The sequence below is a fragment of the Geotrypetes seraphini genome, chromosome 6 (assembly GCF_902459505.1).
Source record: "Geotrypetes seraphini chromosome 6, aGeoSer1.1, whole genome shotgun sequence".
NCBI classification, from domain to species: Eukaryota; Metazoa; Chordata; class Amphibia; order Gymnophiona; family Dermophiidae; genus Geotrypetes; species Geotrypetes seraphini.
In genome coordinates, this window is record NC_047089.1 from 242164067 (window position 1) to 242181648 (window position 17582).

At 44.6% G+C, this 17582-nt stretch overlaps 1 protein-coding gene across 1 annotated transcript in view; it reads left to right on the forward strand.

The window, feature by feature from the left end:
* The window catches only part of PHKA2 (phosphorylase kinase regulatory subunit alpha 2), a 188289-nt gene extending 172249 nt beyond the window's left edge, over positions 1-16040 (forward strand). Inside the window, exons 31-33 of the mRNA XM_033949037.1 lie at positions 5712-5765; positions 10053-10253; positions 15700-16040. Coding sequence (XP_033804928.1) covers positions 5712-5765; positions 10053-10253; positions 15700-15873 — 429 coding nt within the window. The 3' untranslated portion in view covers positions 15874-16040. The remainder of the gene's footprint in view (positions 1-5711; positions 5766-10052; positions 10254-15699) is intronic.
* The last annotated feature ends 1542 nt before the right edge of the window (positions 16041-17582 follow it).

Genomic DNA, 17582 nt, shown 5'->3' on the forward strand with positions numbered 1-17582 from the left:
GTTAAGCAATTTAGCTTTATCTTTATCAGCTTCTACATATTTCTCCCCTTCACCTTTGAGTCTCACTATGCCACTTTTGCACTTCTTCCTATCACTCATATATCTAAAAAAAAATGTCTTGTCCCCCCGTTTTAATGTGTCGGCTATTTTTTTTTTTTTTTTTTTCTTCCATTTGCATCTTTGCTTTCCTGACTACTCAACTAGCATCTCTTAACTTTTCAATTTTTGCCTGTCTTTCTCTTTTGCAGTCTTTTGTAGTTTATGAAAGCTAACCTTTTTTTCTTTACCCGCTCAGCTACTACTTTTGAGAATAAAAGCGGCCTTTTGCTGACTTTCCTTACAAAATGGTTTGTTGCCCTTACATTTCAGTTTTGCCTACTACTTTTCTGCTTCTTCCAGATGTTCCAATCCAGACAATTCCAAAAGTACTCCCACTAAGGCCTGGTGCAGGCCTTGGTGGCAGTAGTTTTGGAAGCTGAAGAATGTTTGACCAGCATGCCGAGTGTTAGAAGTGTGTGGTGATGAGTCCCCCGAGGCAGATCCATTGACCAAAACGCTGAGAGGGTCAGAGTCATGATTCTGATGTTTCTCTCCCATGTTTAAAATGTGTACTATGAGAATTTTTGATGACTGTGGGTTTAAATAAAATATAAATAATATTTATTAGTTAAAGAAAATAAGATTATTATATAGATTTATTGAGTGAGTATTGGAATGGCCCAGCGCCCCAGTTGAAGATTTAAAACATTTTGATACTACTTTATTTCTCATGATATACATTACTATTTGGATTTCTGCCAGGTATTTGTAACCTAGATTGGCCACTGTTGGAAACAGGATACTGGTCTAGATGGACCATTGGTCTGACCCAGTAAAGCTATTCTTATGTGAACCAAGCAGTGGTGTACTTAGCATATGTGTCACCCGGGGCCCATCATTTTTTGGCATCCCCCCATCTGTATGAAAAACATGATTTTTAGTAACAATCCATACATCACACATGAGTACCTAGGAAAAATCAGCATCTTACATACTGCAGTGGAGCAGTACAACAGCAATACACCCATTGTAAAACTAAACAAGCCAGACTAGTACAGATCAATCCTACACCATCAATCCTAACAGAAAACCATGTCTTTCGAACACACAGAATACAGAAAATACTTTCGCCTAATATGGAATATGTCATCACAAACTAACCCCTCCCCCTTTTACAAAACTAGTGTGGATTTTAGCCACTGTGGTAACAGCTCTGACACTCATAGAATTCTGAGCATCAGAGCTGCTACCACCACGGCTGGCACTATAAAACGCTCCACAGTTTTGTAAAAGGGGGGATAAAATAGAAATACATAGACAAAGGTTAAATTGAACCAGCAAGAAGCTGGACTCTGCATACAATGCAACACCACAGAAGCAGTGACACACGTCTCCTAAAGCAATAAATAAATAGAAAATTTTTGTTCTACCTTTGTCTTCTCTGGTTTCTGCTTTCCTCATCTTCTCATTCAATTCCTTCCATCCACTGTCTCTCTTCTCCCTGCGTCTTCCATTTGCTCTGTTACTGTGCCTCTCCCTTTCTCCCCCCTTCCAAGTTAGTCTGGCACCCATCTTCTTCCCTCTGCTCCTCCCATAGTCTGGCATCTCTGTCTTCTTCCCTGCCAGCGTCTTCTCCCCACTCTTTCTTCCCCATGTCCTTTCAGCGTCTTCCCCACTCTGTCTTTCCCATGTGCTTTCAGCGTCCTTCTCCCCCTCTCTGTCTTCCCCATGTGCTTTCAGCGTCCTTCTCCCCCTCTGTCTTCCCCATGTGTTTTCAGCGTCCTTCTTCCCCCCCTCTGTCTTCCCCATGTGCTTTCAGCATCCTTCTCGCCCCCCTCTGTCTTCCCCATGTGCTTTCAGCGTCCTTCTCCCCCCTCTGTTTTACCCATTTCCCTTCAGCGTCTTTTCCTCTCCACCCCACCTTTCCTCCCTTTCTCCTTCCCTGCCCCTTACCTTCGTGGCGCTTTCTCCCCCCTCCCCTCCCAGACAACAGGCCCGGTCTGACAAACGTCCCTGCCCTGTGGCCGGCGACGTCTAAACTGCCTTCGTATAGCAGCTGGCTGCTGTATGGCTGCCGTAAAGGTCGTCTCTGATGCAACTTCCGGTTGCGTCAGAGATGACCTTTACGGCAGCCACATGCAACTCCAGCTGCTGTAAAAAGGTAATTTAGACTCGCGGCCACGAAGGTAAGGGGGCAGGGAGGGAGAAAGGGAGCTGTTTCAAATTCACCACTGAATTTTCTGGCTGTGAACCCCCCCTAAGCCTGCACCTGGGGCGGATCTCCCCCCCCCCCCCCCCCCCCCCCCGCTCTCCCCTTGGTACGCCACTGGAACCAAGTATAGGACAATCAAGCTATTGTGACATCACTGCTGAAGTTGGCTCTTAGGCATTGGTGGAATTAGGCTTTATGACATCACAATCTCAGCTTTGGAATGTTGCTCTCATTGGGGTTCCAGAATCTTGCTATTTGAGATGCTGGAGTGTTGCTACTCTTGGGGTTTCGACCAGGTACTTGTGACAGGATTGGCACTATTGGAAACAGTGACATCATTGTCACTGGGCTAGATGGACAGATGATCTGACCCAGTATGGGTATTCTTATGTTTTTATGTAATGAAAGTTGGCACACCTAAGTTTGTCAAGTACTGCGTGTCAGCCTAGCTATCGCTACCATTCAGCATTCTTAGTTGGCATTACTTATGTCAGCGAAGGCCTATGGGAAATTATATCAATCTGATTCTGGCATGGGAATGCAGATAGAGCCTGAGGGCAGGAAGACGGTTTTAAGTAGCCCTGATTGATATGTTTTAAGTATCCCTGATATGTTTTAAGTAGCCCTGATTGAATCATGACTAGCTAAAATGTGTTAATGTCTGATTAAGAGGGTGCTTAGGACAATGGGTCCAGGTGCACAGATCAAGAACAAAGAAGCCAGAGACTAATCCCATCTTCCATGCTTGCAAGAATCACACCCTCCTTAGCAATTAAATTAACCATTGTTTCAAACAGTTTACAAATTCTAAACAGAAAGATACTGGGACATACAATAGTTTCTATATTCAGAATGGGTTTCCTCTCTGCTCTATCAATCTATCTATCAATCTATCTTTCTATCTCTGGAGGAGAGGGGTCTTGTCTCTCTCTCTCTCTCTCTCTCTCTCTGGCTCTTCCTAGAACTTCTGACTCTCTGTCTCTTTGTTTCTGGACTCTGTAAGGCAGGGAAACTGCTTTGCTCTCTGCTTAATTGTAATGCTTAATTGTAATGCTTATAAATATTGCTTTTCTGTAAGCCTATTTCTATAATATATTCTTTATGCAATCACCTCTGGCTGTGCCTATTATTTGATTCTACTCCCTGGTGAAACTTCAGTGAGGGAACTGAACCTGGGACCAGCGTTTGTCAGTATGCCTTTCACTTAACCCCTACCACCATACATTGGGGGGGCCACTAACAAACTGACACTGCGCATAACTGATAGTATTGTATAAGTTACATGCATCACTTGGTGACACACCATGGCCAACCAAAAGTACTCCCTTGCAGTTCCAAGCTATGGCATTTAGATGCTTCCTTAGAGCCTAATGTTTAGTGCATTCACACCTACAGCTGCAACTTATTGGTGCCTTTGGTGTGTGTTCAGTTGAGCGCAAGTTTCCAAGTTTATTCATATCTTACTATCCCGCACCAAGGGTAAAAACCTTCTGGGTGGCTTACAATCTAAAATCAGGTATACTAAAAAAGAAAATCACATAAAATCACAATGCAACATACATATAAGGTTAAAAGAAAAACTATAATTGATTATAGGATAGAGGGAAGGATAAACACGCTAGGTTAAAAATTCATGTGTGTGGCAGAATGCTCTCAAATGCAACCCTCCCCCACCCCCCCCAAAAAAACACCCCACTATTATGGTAGGCATCTGAAAAAGGAAATATTTTAAAGTCAACTTTAAACCTATCAATTGTTCTCAACAATCAAAGAGCTAAAGGTATAGAATTCCAAACTTGTGGGCCTTTTACCGAGAAAGTAGCACTCCTGATATGTTCATGAACAATTTCACGATGTGATGGAACTTTAAGACGTTTTTGATTTTCTGATCTAACGGTTCTGGATGGCATATATGGATTCAAAAATTGTTTGAGAGAGAGAGGCTCAGTCATTAATACTTTAAAAGTCAGGAGAAGGATTTCATAGGTAATATGGTGATTAATAGGCAGCCAATGGGCTGCTTTCAAAAATGGAGTAATATGATCAAATTTACGAATCTATGTATATAAAATCGGATGGATGTATGTTCCATCATAACTCTGAAACGCATGGACAGATTTCAACCAAACTTGGTATACATATCACTTACTATCTGGGGAAAAATACTGTGGGGGTGGGAAGGGGGTCACACACACAGATACATCAGAATTTAAATATACAGTTGGACCAATGGGAAAAGGCAACCTAGAAAAGGACTTGGGGGTTTTGGTGGATAAAACAATGAAACCGGCAGCACAATGCGCAGCGGCCTCAAAAAAGGCATCACTACCAGAACCAAGGAAGTTATCCTCCCGCTGTACAGGGCAATGGTGCGACCGCATCTGGAGTACTGCGTCCAGTACTGGTCGCCGTACCTAAAGAAAGATATGGCGATACTCGAGAGGGTCCAGAGAAGAGCGACAAAAATGATAAAGGGCATGGAAAACCTCTCGTATGCTGAGAGGCTGGAGAAGTTGGGGCTCTTTTCCCTAGAAAAGAGGAGACTTAGAGGGGATATGATAGAAACTTATAAGATCATGAAGGGTATAGTGAAGGTAGAGAGAGACAGATTTTTCAGACTGGCGGGGGCAACAAGAACTAGAGGACACTCAAAAAAATTGAAGGGAGATAGTTTTAGAACAAATGCTAGGAAGTTCTTCTTTACCCAGAGGGTGGTGGACACCTGGAATGCGCTTCCAGAGGGGGTGGTTGAGCAGAGTACGGTTTTGGGTTTCAAAAAGGGATTGGATGAATTCCTGAGGGGTAAGGGAATCCAGGGGTACAATTAGAGGGTTACTATACAAGACAAAATGCTCTTAGTAATAGATCACTACAGGTCATTGACCTGGGGGGCCGCCGCGGGAGCGGACTGCTGGGCATGATGGACCTATGGTCTGACTCGGCAGAGGCCATGCTTATGTGCTTATAGGTAATATGGTGATTAATAGGCAGCCAATGGGCTGCTTTCAAAAATGGAGTAATATGATCAAATTTACGAATCTATGTATATAAAATCGGATGGATGTATGTTCCATCATAACTCTGAAACGCATGGACAGATTTCAACCAAACTTGGTATACATATCACTTACTATCTGGGGAAAAATACTGTGGGGGTGGGAAGGGGGTCACACACACAGATACATCAGAATTTAAATATACAGTTGGACCAATGGTGTGAAGTTTGGGAAATGATGTCACAGCCAACAGTATATGAGGAAGTGCAGCTGTGGTGTGGTGTGGTGAAGCCTAAACATTAAGTGAAAACTGAAAATTTGTGTGATGTTAATCCTCAAGTGAATTTTCCTCAAGGGAATTTATATCCGGGCAACGCCGGGTGATCACCTACTATTATATATTAACTGAAAAGCTGTATTTAAGCATTGTGATGCTTTGTTTTTTGTTTTTTTGTCTCATTTAGTGCCATGGCCTTTCTATCGATGGTTATGTTCTCCCCTCCTCAACTACAAAAGAGGTAATTGCAATGTAAATGTTGACTTTGGAAAGCAAAGGCAACAGAATTTATGTGTGCGCCACTGGGGCAGTGTTAGACTCGGAGCTACGCATAAAGATAAGTGAGATGATTACATTTGCAGATGACACTAAACTGTTCAAAGTTGATAAAACGCATGCGGATTGTGAAAGATTGCAGGCTCACCTAAGAAAATTGGAAGACCGGGCGTCCGATTGGCAGATGAAATTTATTGCGGACAAATGCAAAGTGATGCACATTGGGAAGAATAACCCGAATCACAGTTACCGGATGCTAGGGTCCACCTTGGAGGTTACATAGAAACATAGAAATAGACGGCAGATAAGGGCCACAGCACATCTAGTCTGCCCACCCCAATGACCTTCCCCTACCTTTCTCTGTGAATAGATCCCACATGTCTATCCCATTTGGCCTTAAAATCAGGCACGCTGCTGGCCTCAATAATCTGAAGTGGAAGACTGTTCCAGCGATCAACCACCCTTTCAGTGAAAAAGAATTTCCTGGTGTCCCCGTGCAGTTTCCCGCCCCTGATTTTCCATGGATGCCCCCTTGTTGCCGCGGGACCCTTGAAAAAGAAGATATCTTCTTCTACCTCAATGCGGCTCGTGAGATACTTGAACGCTACTCCTGGCAGAAGACACCTCCCCTCCCAACCCCTTCAATTGACCTTCACCCCAGCAAAGAGCCACCCAGTACAAGACTGTTCCACACAAGACGATTCCTGGCAGAAGATCCCCCCCAAAACCCCTTCAATTGACCACCCCAGTAAAGAGCCACCCAGTACAAGACTGTTCCACACAAGGCAACTCCTGGCAGAAGACACCCCCCTCCTAACCCCTTCAATTGACCTTCACCCCAGCAAAGAACCACCCAGTACAAGACTGTTCCACACAAGGCAACTCCTGGCAGAACCCCCCCCCTCCCAACCCCTTCAATTGACCTTCACCCCAGCAAAGAGCCACCCAGCACAAGACTCTTCCACACAAGATGACTCCTGGCAAAGACTCCCCCCCCTCCCAACCCCTTCAATTGACCTTCACCCCAGCAAAGAGCCACCCAGCACAAGACTCTTCCACACAAGATGACTCCTGGCAGAAGACCCTACTGCTTTTGTTTTAATGCCCCTCCCCTTTTTATCCTTTTATTGTAAACTGTTTACAATTTAAGTTTGGTTTTATATTGGCAGTATATTATATAAATTGAACTTGAACTTTGCAAAAGAATCCATCCCTGACCCTTGAGTAATCTCTGGTGTCCGGTGGGGAGAGGATCCACAGTTGCTTCTGCCCCCTAGTCTGCTGGCATCAAAATGGCATTGATTGAACCAAATAGGTAATCCTGTTCCAATTATGTCTTGTCCACATTTGTCTCGGCTATACTGTGTATGGACCCATGTAACCCGTTCTGGGCTCTTTTGGGAGGACACGCTAAATGAACCAATAAATCAATAAAATGTTAAGTTTCCTTTCTTTTACATGGTCTCTTTAGCTTGTTCTTAGGCTTGGAGTAGCCAGTCATTATTTAAAAAAAAAAAAAAAAAAATTTGAGTCATTCGATTTTGCTGTGGCTATTTTTCCTGACATATACCAGTAAAACTTCCCAAGGTTTAAAAAAAAAAAAAAATGTTCTGGGTTTAAACAGGACCATATCTATCATGTGCCTGTAATGTCTAGGCCCCAAATATGGTAATATGTGTTTACAGATATTAAAAAGAGGGTTCAGGGGTAAAGAGAAACAGCATATTTGATGCTAGCTCTATCGCTCAATCTCTGAAGCCCAGGGAGAGATCCTCGCTCCTTTGAAAGGATCTGTCTCTCCATGGTACATCTCTCTGGGCCCTCCGCTGGGCTAGAGTCCTCCTTGTTCCACTGGCTAGTGTCCATGAAATCCTTGGTTATAAAGGATTTGTGTCCATAGATATTAATAGTATTTAAGTCATTGGCTGAAGACAGATTAAAATGGATATAGTGCCAGTTAGGCATTATTCATTCAATTTTTTTATACCATTCTCCCCAGGGTGCTCAGAACGATTTACATGAATTTATTCAGGTACTCAAGCATTTTTCCCTGTCTGTCCTGGTGGGCTCACAATCTATCTAATGTACCTGGGGCGATGGGGGGATTTAAGGGACTTGCCCAGGGTCACAAGGAACAGCATGGGCTTGAACCCACAACCTCAGGGTGCTGAGGCTGTAGCTTTAACCACTGCGCCACTCTAGAAATCAAAATGTTGTAAGAGTGAGTCAAGTATAGGACAGTCCAGCCATTGTGACATCACTGATGAGGTTGGCTGTTAGGCATAGGTGGAATGAGGCATTATGACATCACAATCTCAGCTCTGTTTATCAGAGGCTGAAATTCTTCACACTATTTATTTATTAAATTTTCTATACTGTTCTCCCAGGGGAACTCAGAACAGTTTACATGAATTTATTCAGATGCTGAAGCATTTTTTCCCGTCTGTCCCGGTGGGCTCACAATCTTGCTAATGTAGATGGGGCAATGGGGGGATTAAGTGACTTACCCAGTTTCACAAACAGCATTAACCATTGCATCACACTCTCCCCCATAAGTAGTCTATCTTAATAAGGTTGGATTGTGATTCAAAGATCTGGTTAGTTTAAGTATGTACAACCTGTCATTTTGAAGCTGGAGTCAGCATGGGTAAGAGGACTGGGGTTGTTCCTTAGACATCATTAAGGTAGGTCCTAGGGGGGGTCTCTTTGAACATAAGAACATAAGCAATGCCTCCGCTGGGTCAGACCCGAGGTCCATCGTGCCCAGCAGTCCGCTCCCGCGGTGGCCCAGGACCTGTGCAGTAATCCTCTATCTATACCCCTCTATCCCCTTTTCCAGCAGGAAATTGTCCAATCCTTTCTTGAACCCCAGTACCGTACTCTGCTCTATTACACTCTCTGGAAGCGCATTGGCTAAGGCTCTTAACATTTGCATCTCCTCTTCCTATAGGCTAAGGCTCTTTGCACCTGCATTGTGATGTCACAGAACTTTAGTAACATAGAAACATGATGGCAGATAAAGGCTAAATGGCCCATCCAGAGCATCCACTATCTCCTCCTCTCCCAATAAGAACATAAGCAATGCTTCCGCTGGGTCAGACCTGAGGTCCATCGTGCCCAGCAGCCCGCTCACGCGGTGGCCCAACAGGTCCAGGACCTGTGCAGTAATCCTCTATCTATACCCCTCTATCCCCTTTTCCAGCAGGAAATTGTCCAATCCTTTCTTGAACCCCAGTACCGTACTCTGCTCTATTACACTCTCTGGAAGCGCATTGGCTAAGGCTCTTAACATTTGCATCTCCTCTTCCTATAGGCTAAGGCTCTTTGCACCTGCATTGTGATGTCACAGAACTTTAGTAACATAGAAACATGATGGCAGATAAAGGCTAAATGGCCCATCCAGAGCATCCACTATCTCCTCCTCTCCCAATAAGAACATAAGCAATGCTTCCGCTGGGTCAGACCCGAGGTCCATCGTGCCCAGCAGCCCGCTCACGCGGCGGCCCAACAGGTCCAGGACCTGTGCAGTAATCCTCTATCTATACCCCTCTATCCCCTTTTCCAGCAGGAAATTGTCCAATCCTTTCTTGAACCCCAGTACCGTACTCTGCCCTATTACGCCCTCTGGAAGCGCATTCCAGGTGTCCACCACATGTTGGGTAAAGAAGAACTTCCTAGTAGGGTGTTAATGCTTACATGGGTACCTCTAGGAGGGGGATGGATACTCGCAAGAGGCCCTTCGGAACAACAGATTTCTGAAGCAACAGACACTACTCCCCCACTCCCATATAGCCCATTACTCTGTCCCTTTATAGAATTATTCTCATAATATATGGACATGCTATATATGTCAATAGAGCATTACAACATGTCCCTCGTTCTGTACCCTTTCAAAATGTTTCCAAAATTATTTAAGGCTCTCTTTTACTTAAGGTGTGCTAAGCGTTTTAGCGCCCGATTAACGCGCACTATATCTATGCATTCGCTAACACGTCCACAGGATAACACGCACGCATTAGCGTTTAGCGTGTGTTTAGCGCCCACTAAAAAGAATAGCGCACCTTAGTAAAAGAGGGGGAAGCTTTTAACGACTTTGAAAAATCTTTTCAAGGTTATTTAGCAAAGAAAAGTAAATTAACTCGCATATGGAGTGGTCGCGTTTCTTTAGAAGAGTTAAATATTTTTTACCTAGGAAAATTGCCCTTTAAATGTTATCTGGTGTTTTTTTTTGTTCTCATTTCCCTCTTGTTAGATGACCCCTTGTGAGATCAAATTTGCTGTTCAGGTGGAGTCCGTGCTGAACCATGTGCCCCAACCAGAATACAGGCAATTGCTAGTTGAAGCAATTCTGGTCCTCACCATTATATCGGACATGGAAGTGGACAGCATTGGGAGTATAATCCATATGGACCAAGTAGTGCACCTAGCCAATGATCTGTTCCATCAAGATCAGGCAAGTGATGTGAATGAATGTAAATTTAGACGTTTCTTTCAACCACTGCACGTTTATCTTCAGAAGGATCGAAAACAGTGCTCCTGAACCTTCTCTTGGAGGCCTAGCCAGTTGGGTGTTCAGGATTACAATGAATACGCTTGAGATATATTTGAATACAGGAAGCTTCCATTACAGCAGATATAACTCATGCATATACTCATTGTGGATATCCTAAAAACCCAACATGTTGAGTGTGCCTTCAAGAGAAGCACTTACCTAGAGTTCCACAGAAGAGATTAGAAGTGTCTTCTGAAACTTGAAGTATAAATTGGCAGGTATTTGTGACCTGGATTGGACTGTAGAATTTCTAAATGTGGTTAAAAATAGAGAAAGTCCAATAAACTAAACTAAACCTTAAGTTTGTATACCACATCATCTCCATAAAGATAGAGCTTGGCACGGTTTACAGGTAATTCAATAAATGAGGGAAGGACATAATAAGAAATTAGAGGTTATGAAGAGGATAGCTAGCTTTACATTTTAAATAGATAGCTTTACGTTTTGGAGAAAAGCTAGGTTTTCAGATACTTTCGGAATAACTGAAATGAGCCTAGGTTCCGCAGCGGGGCAGGGAGGTTATTCCAAAGTAGAGAGTTGCGCGGGGACAGAAATCCCACCCGTCCCCGCCAAAATCCCACCCGTCCCCACCCGTTCCCATGAGGAATCCCTCCGTCCCCACCCGTCCCCGTGAAGAATCCCGTCCCCACCCGTCCCCGCGAGGAATCCCCTCCGTCCCCACCCGTCCCCGTGAGGAATCCCCTCCGTCCCCACCCGTCCCCGTGAATAAATTCCGTTTTTTACTCTATGCAATGTCACCTCGGTAACAAAATACAAAAATAGACAAATACACCCCCTCCCATTTTTCTAAACCACAATAGTAGGTTTTAGCACAGGGAGTTACGCTGAATGCCTCGTGCTGCTCTCAATGCTCATAGGCTCCCTGCGCTAAAAAATGATATTGCGGTTTAGTAAAAAGGAGCCATAGTGCAAAATATAGACAGCAGATATAAATTCTCAAAACAGACACATTTTGATCACTAAATTGAAAATAAAATCATTTTTCCTACCTTTGCTGTTTGGTGATTTCATGAGTCTCTGGTTGCACTTTCTTCTTCTGACTCTGCATCCAATCTTTCTTCCTTTCTTTCAGCCTCCTGTATGTTTCCTCTCCTCCAGACCTCATTCTCTCCCCCAACTTTTTCTTTCTGTCCCCCTGTTCTCCCTTCTTTCTGTCTCCCTTTCTGTCCCCTTTCTTTCTTTCTCCGTGCCCTCCCCCAAGCCACTCGGTTTGCTGCCACCGCCATCGGGGAATAGCCCCCAAGCCACCGCTGTCCCAAGCTTTCCCTGCAGAAGCGTCGCGCTGACCAGCATTCCGCTCCCTGACGTCAATTCTGACATAGGAGAGGAAGTTCCGGGCCAATAAGGCATTTCTCCTCATTCCATCCAGCCTGTGCCCCATCTCTCCTTGATCTAGCATTTCCCTTCTGTGTCTGTCAGAATTACCATTCCACCTATTTTCCAGCATCACCCTTCTTTGTGTCCATCTCACCTATATCCCTATCTCACCACTTTTTCAGAATCTTCATTTGTCTCTGTCCTTGTCTTTACCCCATGTTCACCATTTGCCCTTTCAATGTCTTTATCTCCCCCCCCACACACTTTTTCAGCATGTCTCTATTTCACCTCCTCTTCATGTCCCTTCTGTATCTCTATCCTTATTCGGTATGTCCTGCTTACCCTTTCTCTTCTTTGTGTCACTATCTCCATTTTCAGCTTTCCCCCCTTTTCTTTTGTTACTGCACCCGGTAGCCAGAATCTTTCCACCCTCCCTCCACTCCGGCCCAGCCCAGTATGAAATATTTCCTTTTGTTTCCCTCCCCTCTCTCTTTCTCTCTCTCTTCTCCTCCCTCACCCACGAGTCCTGCATCTGGCCCTCTCCCTTCTATCTGCACCTGGCAACACCCCCCTGCTCCGCGGCTCTCTTAAGCAACTCGTCAGCAGCGGTGATCAAGACAAGCTGCCGACATCGAGGCCTTCCCTCTACGAGTCCCGCCTTTGTGGAAAAAGGAAGTTGAAACAAGCGGGACTCGCAGAGGGTAGGCCCCGACGTCAGAAGCTTGTGTCGATTGCTGCTGCTGAGTTGCCGAAGAGAGCCGCGGAGCAGGGGGTGTGGCCGGAAGCAGGTAGAAGGGAGAGGGAGATAGGAAGGCTGTAGAAGCTCTGGAGCATGACACCGACCCCGGCCAGGATGATTTTTTTTTCAGGGTGCTGCTGCTGCTGCCGCTGCCACCCCCCCACCCGAAATGACAAAAACAGCCTAATGCCCGCGTCGGCGTCTTTGACGTCGGGGAGAGGAAGGCTGATAGGCCCGGTAGATCGGGACGGCAACACGAGTCTATCACGGAGCCCGGGATGGGCTCTGCGATCGACTCACGTTGCCTTCCTGAACTACCGGTTGATCACGATCGACGTGTTGGGCACCCCTGACTTAGCCATAGCGCACGAGACTCCCACGGGGATGAAAACAGCCTACCTAAATTCTGGCGATGCAGGCATGCAGCTTACAAGTCCGGCGTCGCGGCGGGAAATAGCCATGCTGAGCAGTGAGCTCAGCACGTACACAGATGAAAGCCTTGCTTGCTGATTGGTCCGGCGGGGCGGGGCCACCGGACCAATCAGCAAGCAAGGCTTTCATCTGTGTACGTGCTGAGCTCACTGCTCAGCATGGCTAAAGCTGCGACGCCGGACTTGTAAGCTGCATGCCTGCATCGCCAGAATTTAGGTAGGCTGTTTTCATCCCCTTGGGAGTCCCGTGGGCCAGGGGGCGTCCCTGTGGGAGTCCCGTGGGTCAGGGGGGCATCCCCATGGGAGTCCCGTGGGCCAGGTGGCGTCCCCGTGGGAGTCCCGTGGGCCAGGGGGGGAACCCGCGGGACCCCCGCAATCCCCGTTCCCGTGCAGACCTCTATTCCAAAGCTCAGTGAATTTGAAGAAAAGGGATTTCCCTAATTTACCTGCATACATGACGCCTTTTAACGAGGGGAAAGACAGTTTGAGTATGTGGGCGGATCTGGTAGTGTCGGGTCTCGAAAAAATCCAGGATAGTGGGATTAGGGGAGGAAGAATGCCATGTAGGATCTTGAAATACAGTACAATACAAAGAAAGGGGTCAAAAATACACAAAGTCAGTAACACCCAAAAAGAAGTGTACAAGCCAACAGAACTGGGACCGATAGTTCTTTATTCAACGAAAGACCCGACACTGCCCGTGTTTCGGTCCTTTGCCTGCTTCAGGGGTCTACAACTACATACATATAACATTTTTTTTTAATTTTCAAAAAACATGTTTATTTTTACATATATAGATTTAAAAACATACATAAAAACTTATACATTTATAATCAAATACATAAACACAAAAGAAAAACTATTGATTTGAGTTCTTTTGGCTTGTACACTTCTTTTTAGGTGTTAAAAATAGAGAAAGACAGACCATGCACTGCAAGAGGCTTGATCCCTCTACCTTGACTATAAGTCATAATTAGAATCATTTTAAAACACAACCCCTAAATACTGATAGTATATAGGCATATATTTTGTGCAACATATGGACTTATATGCCTTTTCAAAAATTGTCTTCCAAAAATCTCACACGTAAAGTCATACCAACTCCAGGTTTGGACAAATTCCTGGAGGTAAAATCTCTAAACCATTATTAAGGTAGACCTGGGGAAGCTACTTGAGGAGGTAGATCTATGTTTTACTCGTGCAAGTAGACTCACAACTCTCCCCAATACTTTTCAACGTACTAATGTCAACACTAGGACGCTTCTTAGAGAAGAACAACATCGAATGTTGCAGTTGTCCAGGTCTTGCCACGTCTGGTTAGGTAGAACCAATGTTTGAGCCATCATGATGTGGCTTTCTTCAGGTTATGAGACCACAAGAACAGCCTCACTTCTCCCATACAGTTGATATTATAATATGCATTCCTTTCTACAAGAAAGAAAATAAGATCAACAAGGAAGTCACTGGTCCGACAACATGAAACAAACTAAATAAAGATAATCCTAAATTTTAACTGACAAACCCGCCCAGAATCATCAACGACAACACTCACTGCATAACACCCCACTGAAACTGGAATCAGAGCTGAGAATCCTGGGGATTATATTCGCTAACAACCTATCCTGGGACACGAACATCAGCCAAGAAAATATTCACGACATGGAGAAAACTGAGGGTGAATTCATTCGGGATCTCCTGCAAACCTGACTCGTTTGCAACCCTTGGGCTTGGGTTTGAGACTTCTGGTATAAAACGAGGTACATTCAGTGGCGTAGCAAGGGTGAGTGGCGCCCCTCCCCCGTCCTCCGCTCCCCCTGCCGCGCACCCCTTCCCCATTCCCTTTTAACTTCAACGTGAGCAGCCACCAACTTATTGTCCGCGTTGGCTTTGGCGCACTCTCTCTGACGTAAACTTCCTAGTCGCGGATCCCAGAAGTGATGTCAGAGAGAGCGCCGAAGCCAACTCGGGCAGCAAGTTGGTGGCTGCTCGCGCCATAGGTAAAATGGTACAGGGGAAGGGAAGGGGCGTGCACACACGGCAGGGGGAGGAGTGGGAAGGGGGGCAGATAGGAGTAGGGGTTCCGGCACCCCAAGCAAGATGGTGCCCGAACAGGACCGTCCCTTCATGCCCCCCCTACTACGCCAATGGGTACATTCAATAGTCAAATCAATATAAAAACATTAAAAATTCACCAACAGAAAAATAGAAAAGAATCATAATCGGTAAATAAATTATTACAGACCAAATAGTGGTGCTTTATCATAGCCTTCTTTTTACATGCTGTAAAGATGCTGTTCAGGAATTCTGAGATAGTCTCAAAGGCTGCAATATCAATTTCTGTTTCGTTTCACTTTAAGAATGGGATTTTTATTTTTGCTCAGCAGTGGCATTTCTCCAAAAAAAAAAAAAAAAAAAGATTTAGACCACATTCCATATTCTGAACTAATTCATTGTATGAATGGCTAGGGTTACCAGGTTTTATGGCAGTAAAATCCAGACCCCCAGGCCTGCCTACTTCCACCCATCCCCACCCTTTTATGCCATAACTCCACCCCCAGCCACCCCCCCTCCCACTGTCTGTTCATCGGGCAGGAAGGCATCTGCGCATGCGCAGATTCTTCCTCCCAACGCAATTTCTTTTGAAAAGCCGTTTGGACCCCCGGACATGTCCTCAAAAGCAGGACGTGTTTGGGGAAATCCAGACGTCTGTAATCCAACGAATAGCTAAGAATCCGTGTTAATGTACTTTTGTATTTCATAGAAATGGTCTCCTACAAATTCAGTGAATCCTGACTAATTGTGTATTGTTTCTGTTCTCTCTGGCTTTTTTTCCCCCCAGAAAGCACTTGGAGCTACTGACTTCTTTCTTGAGCGAGACGCAGCCACAGGAATCTGCAACTTTTTCTATGATAGCGCCCCTAGTGGAGCTTATGGAACAATGACGTACCTGTCCAGAGCTGTTGCTATCTACCTGCAGGACTCCCTTCCCAATACAACCTGCCTGATGCAGTAACATGAAGAAACTGAGACAGTCCATAACCCTTTCTTCTCTAATCATGTTTTCTTTTTCCCTTCAGTTACATGCCCCCATCTCTACCTCAGCATCAGCTCACCCTTGGAGTGGAGTGGAAAGGGTAGATGTGAATCACTTGTTCACTCTTTCCAAAAATACTATGGTTAGGGGGCATGCTATGAAGCTATTAAGTAGTAGATTTAAAACATATTAAGTAGTAGATTTAAAACAAACCAGAGAAAATATTTCTTCACACAATGTGTGGAATTCGTTGTCAGAGAATGTGGTGAAATCAGTTAGCTTAGCGGGGTTTAAAAAAGGTTTGGATAATTTCCTAAAAGAGAAGTCCACAGGATAAGCAGCATAAAATCCAACTAGGTACTTGAGACCTGGGTTGGCCACTGTTGGAAACATGATACTGTTCCACTATGGCAATTCTTATGTGAGCCAAGTATAGGACAATCGAGTCATTGTGACATCACTGATGAGGTTGACTCTTAGGCATTGGTGGAATGAGGCATTATGATGTCACAATCTCAGCTCTGAAACGTGGCTACTCTTTGGGTTTCTGCCAGGCACTTAGGACCTGGGTTGGCCACAGTTGTAAACAGGCAACTGGGCTTGATGGACCTTCGGTCTGTCCCAGTATGGCAATTCTTATGTTTATGTTTTATCAGAACTTGTTATATCGCTTGTTATATCGATCTAAGCGGTTTACAATACAAATATTTTATGAAAGGAACTCTATTAAAGATAGGAAAGTAAAGAGATAGGATACATATAGCATTAAAAAAAGGTTTCTCTACTGACCATAATGTCCACTATCCATCGCACTCCCTAAAAAGTCATGCCGCTGAATCTACTACTAGGGATCATACCTTTGCCATCTAATGAATATTTGAAGGTGTCATATTGGGACTTTCAAGCAAAAAGCAGAAGAATGGGACAAAAAGAGCTGAAGTGTGATGAAACTGCATTTCAAAACATCCTGTAGCAGTGGTCTCGACCCGGGGGCCACATGCCCCGCCAGGTCCTATTTTGAGGCCCTCGGTATGTTTATCATAATCACAATAGTAAAATAAAACCGTTTCTTGATCATATGTCTCTTTAGCTATAAATGACAATATTATTTTTAAGATTTGGCCAAAAGGAAAGATTTATCAACTATAAAGAGTTTTACCTAATGCAAAATTATCATTAACTCTTTTTTCTGAGGCCCTCCAAGTACCTCCAAATCCAAAATGTGGCCCTGGAAAGGGTTGGAGTTTGAGACCACTGCCAAAGGTCCATCAAGCCCAGTATCCTGTCTCCAACAGTGGACAACCCAGGTCCCAAGTACCTGGCAGAAACCCAAAGAGTAGCAACATTCCAGAGCTGAGATTGTGATGTCATAAAGCCTCATTCCACCAATGTATAACAGACAACCTCATCAATGATGTCACAATGGCTTGATTATTTCTATACTTGGCTAACATAAGAGCTGCCTTAGTGGGACAGACCAAAGGTCAGTGGTCTCAAACTCTCGGCCTGGGGACAAATGGGGCTTGCCAGGTACTATTTTGAGGCCCTCGATATGTTTATCACAATCACAAAAGTAAAATAAAACAGTTTCTTGATCATATATCTCTTTAGCTATAAATTGCAATATTATTATTAAGACTTGGCCAAAAGGAAAGATTTATAAACTATAAAGAGTTTTACCTCATGCA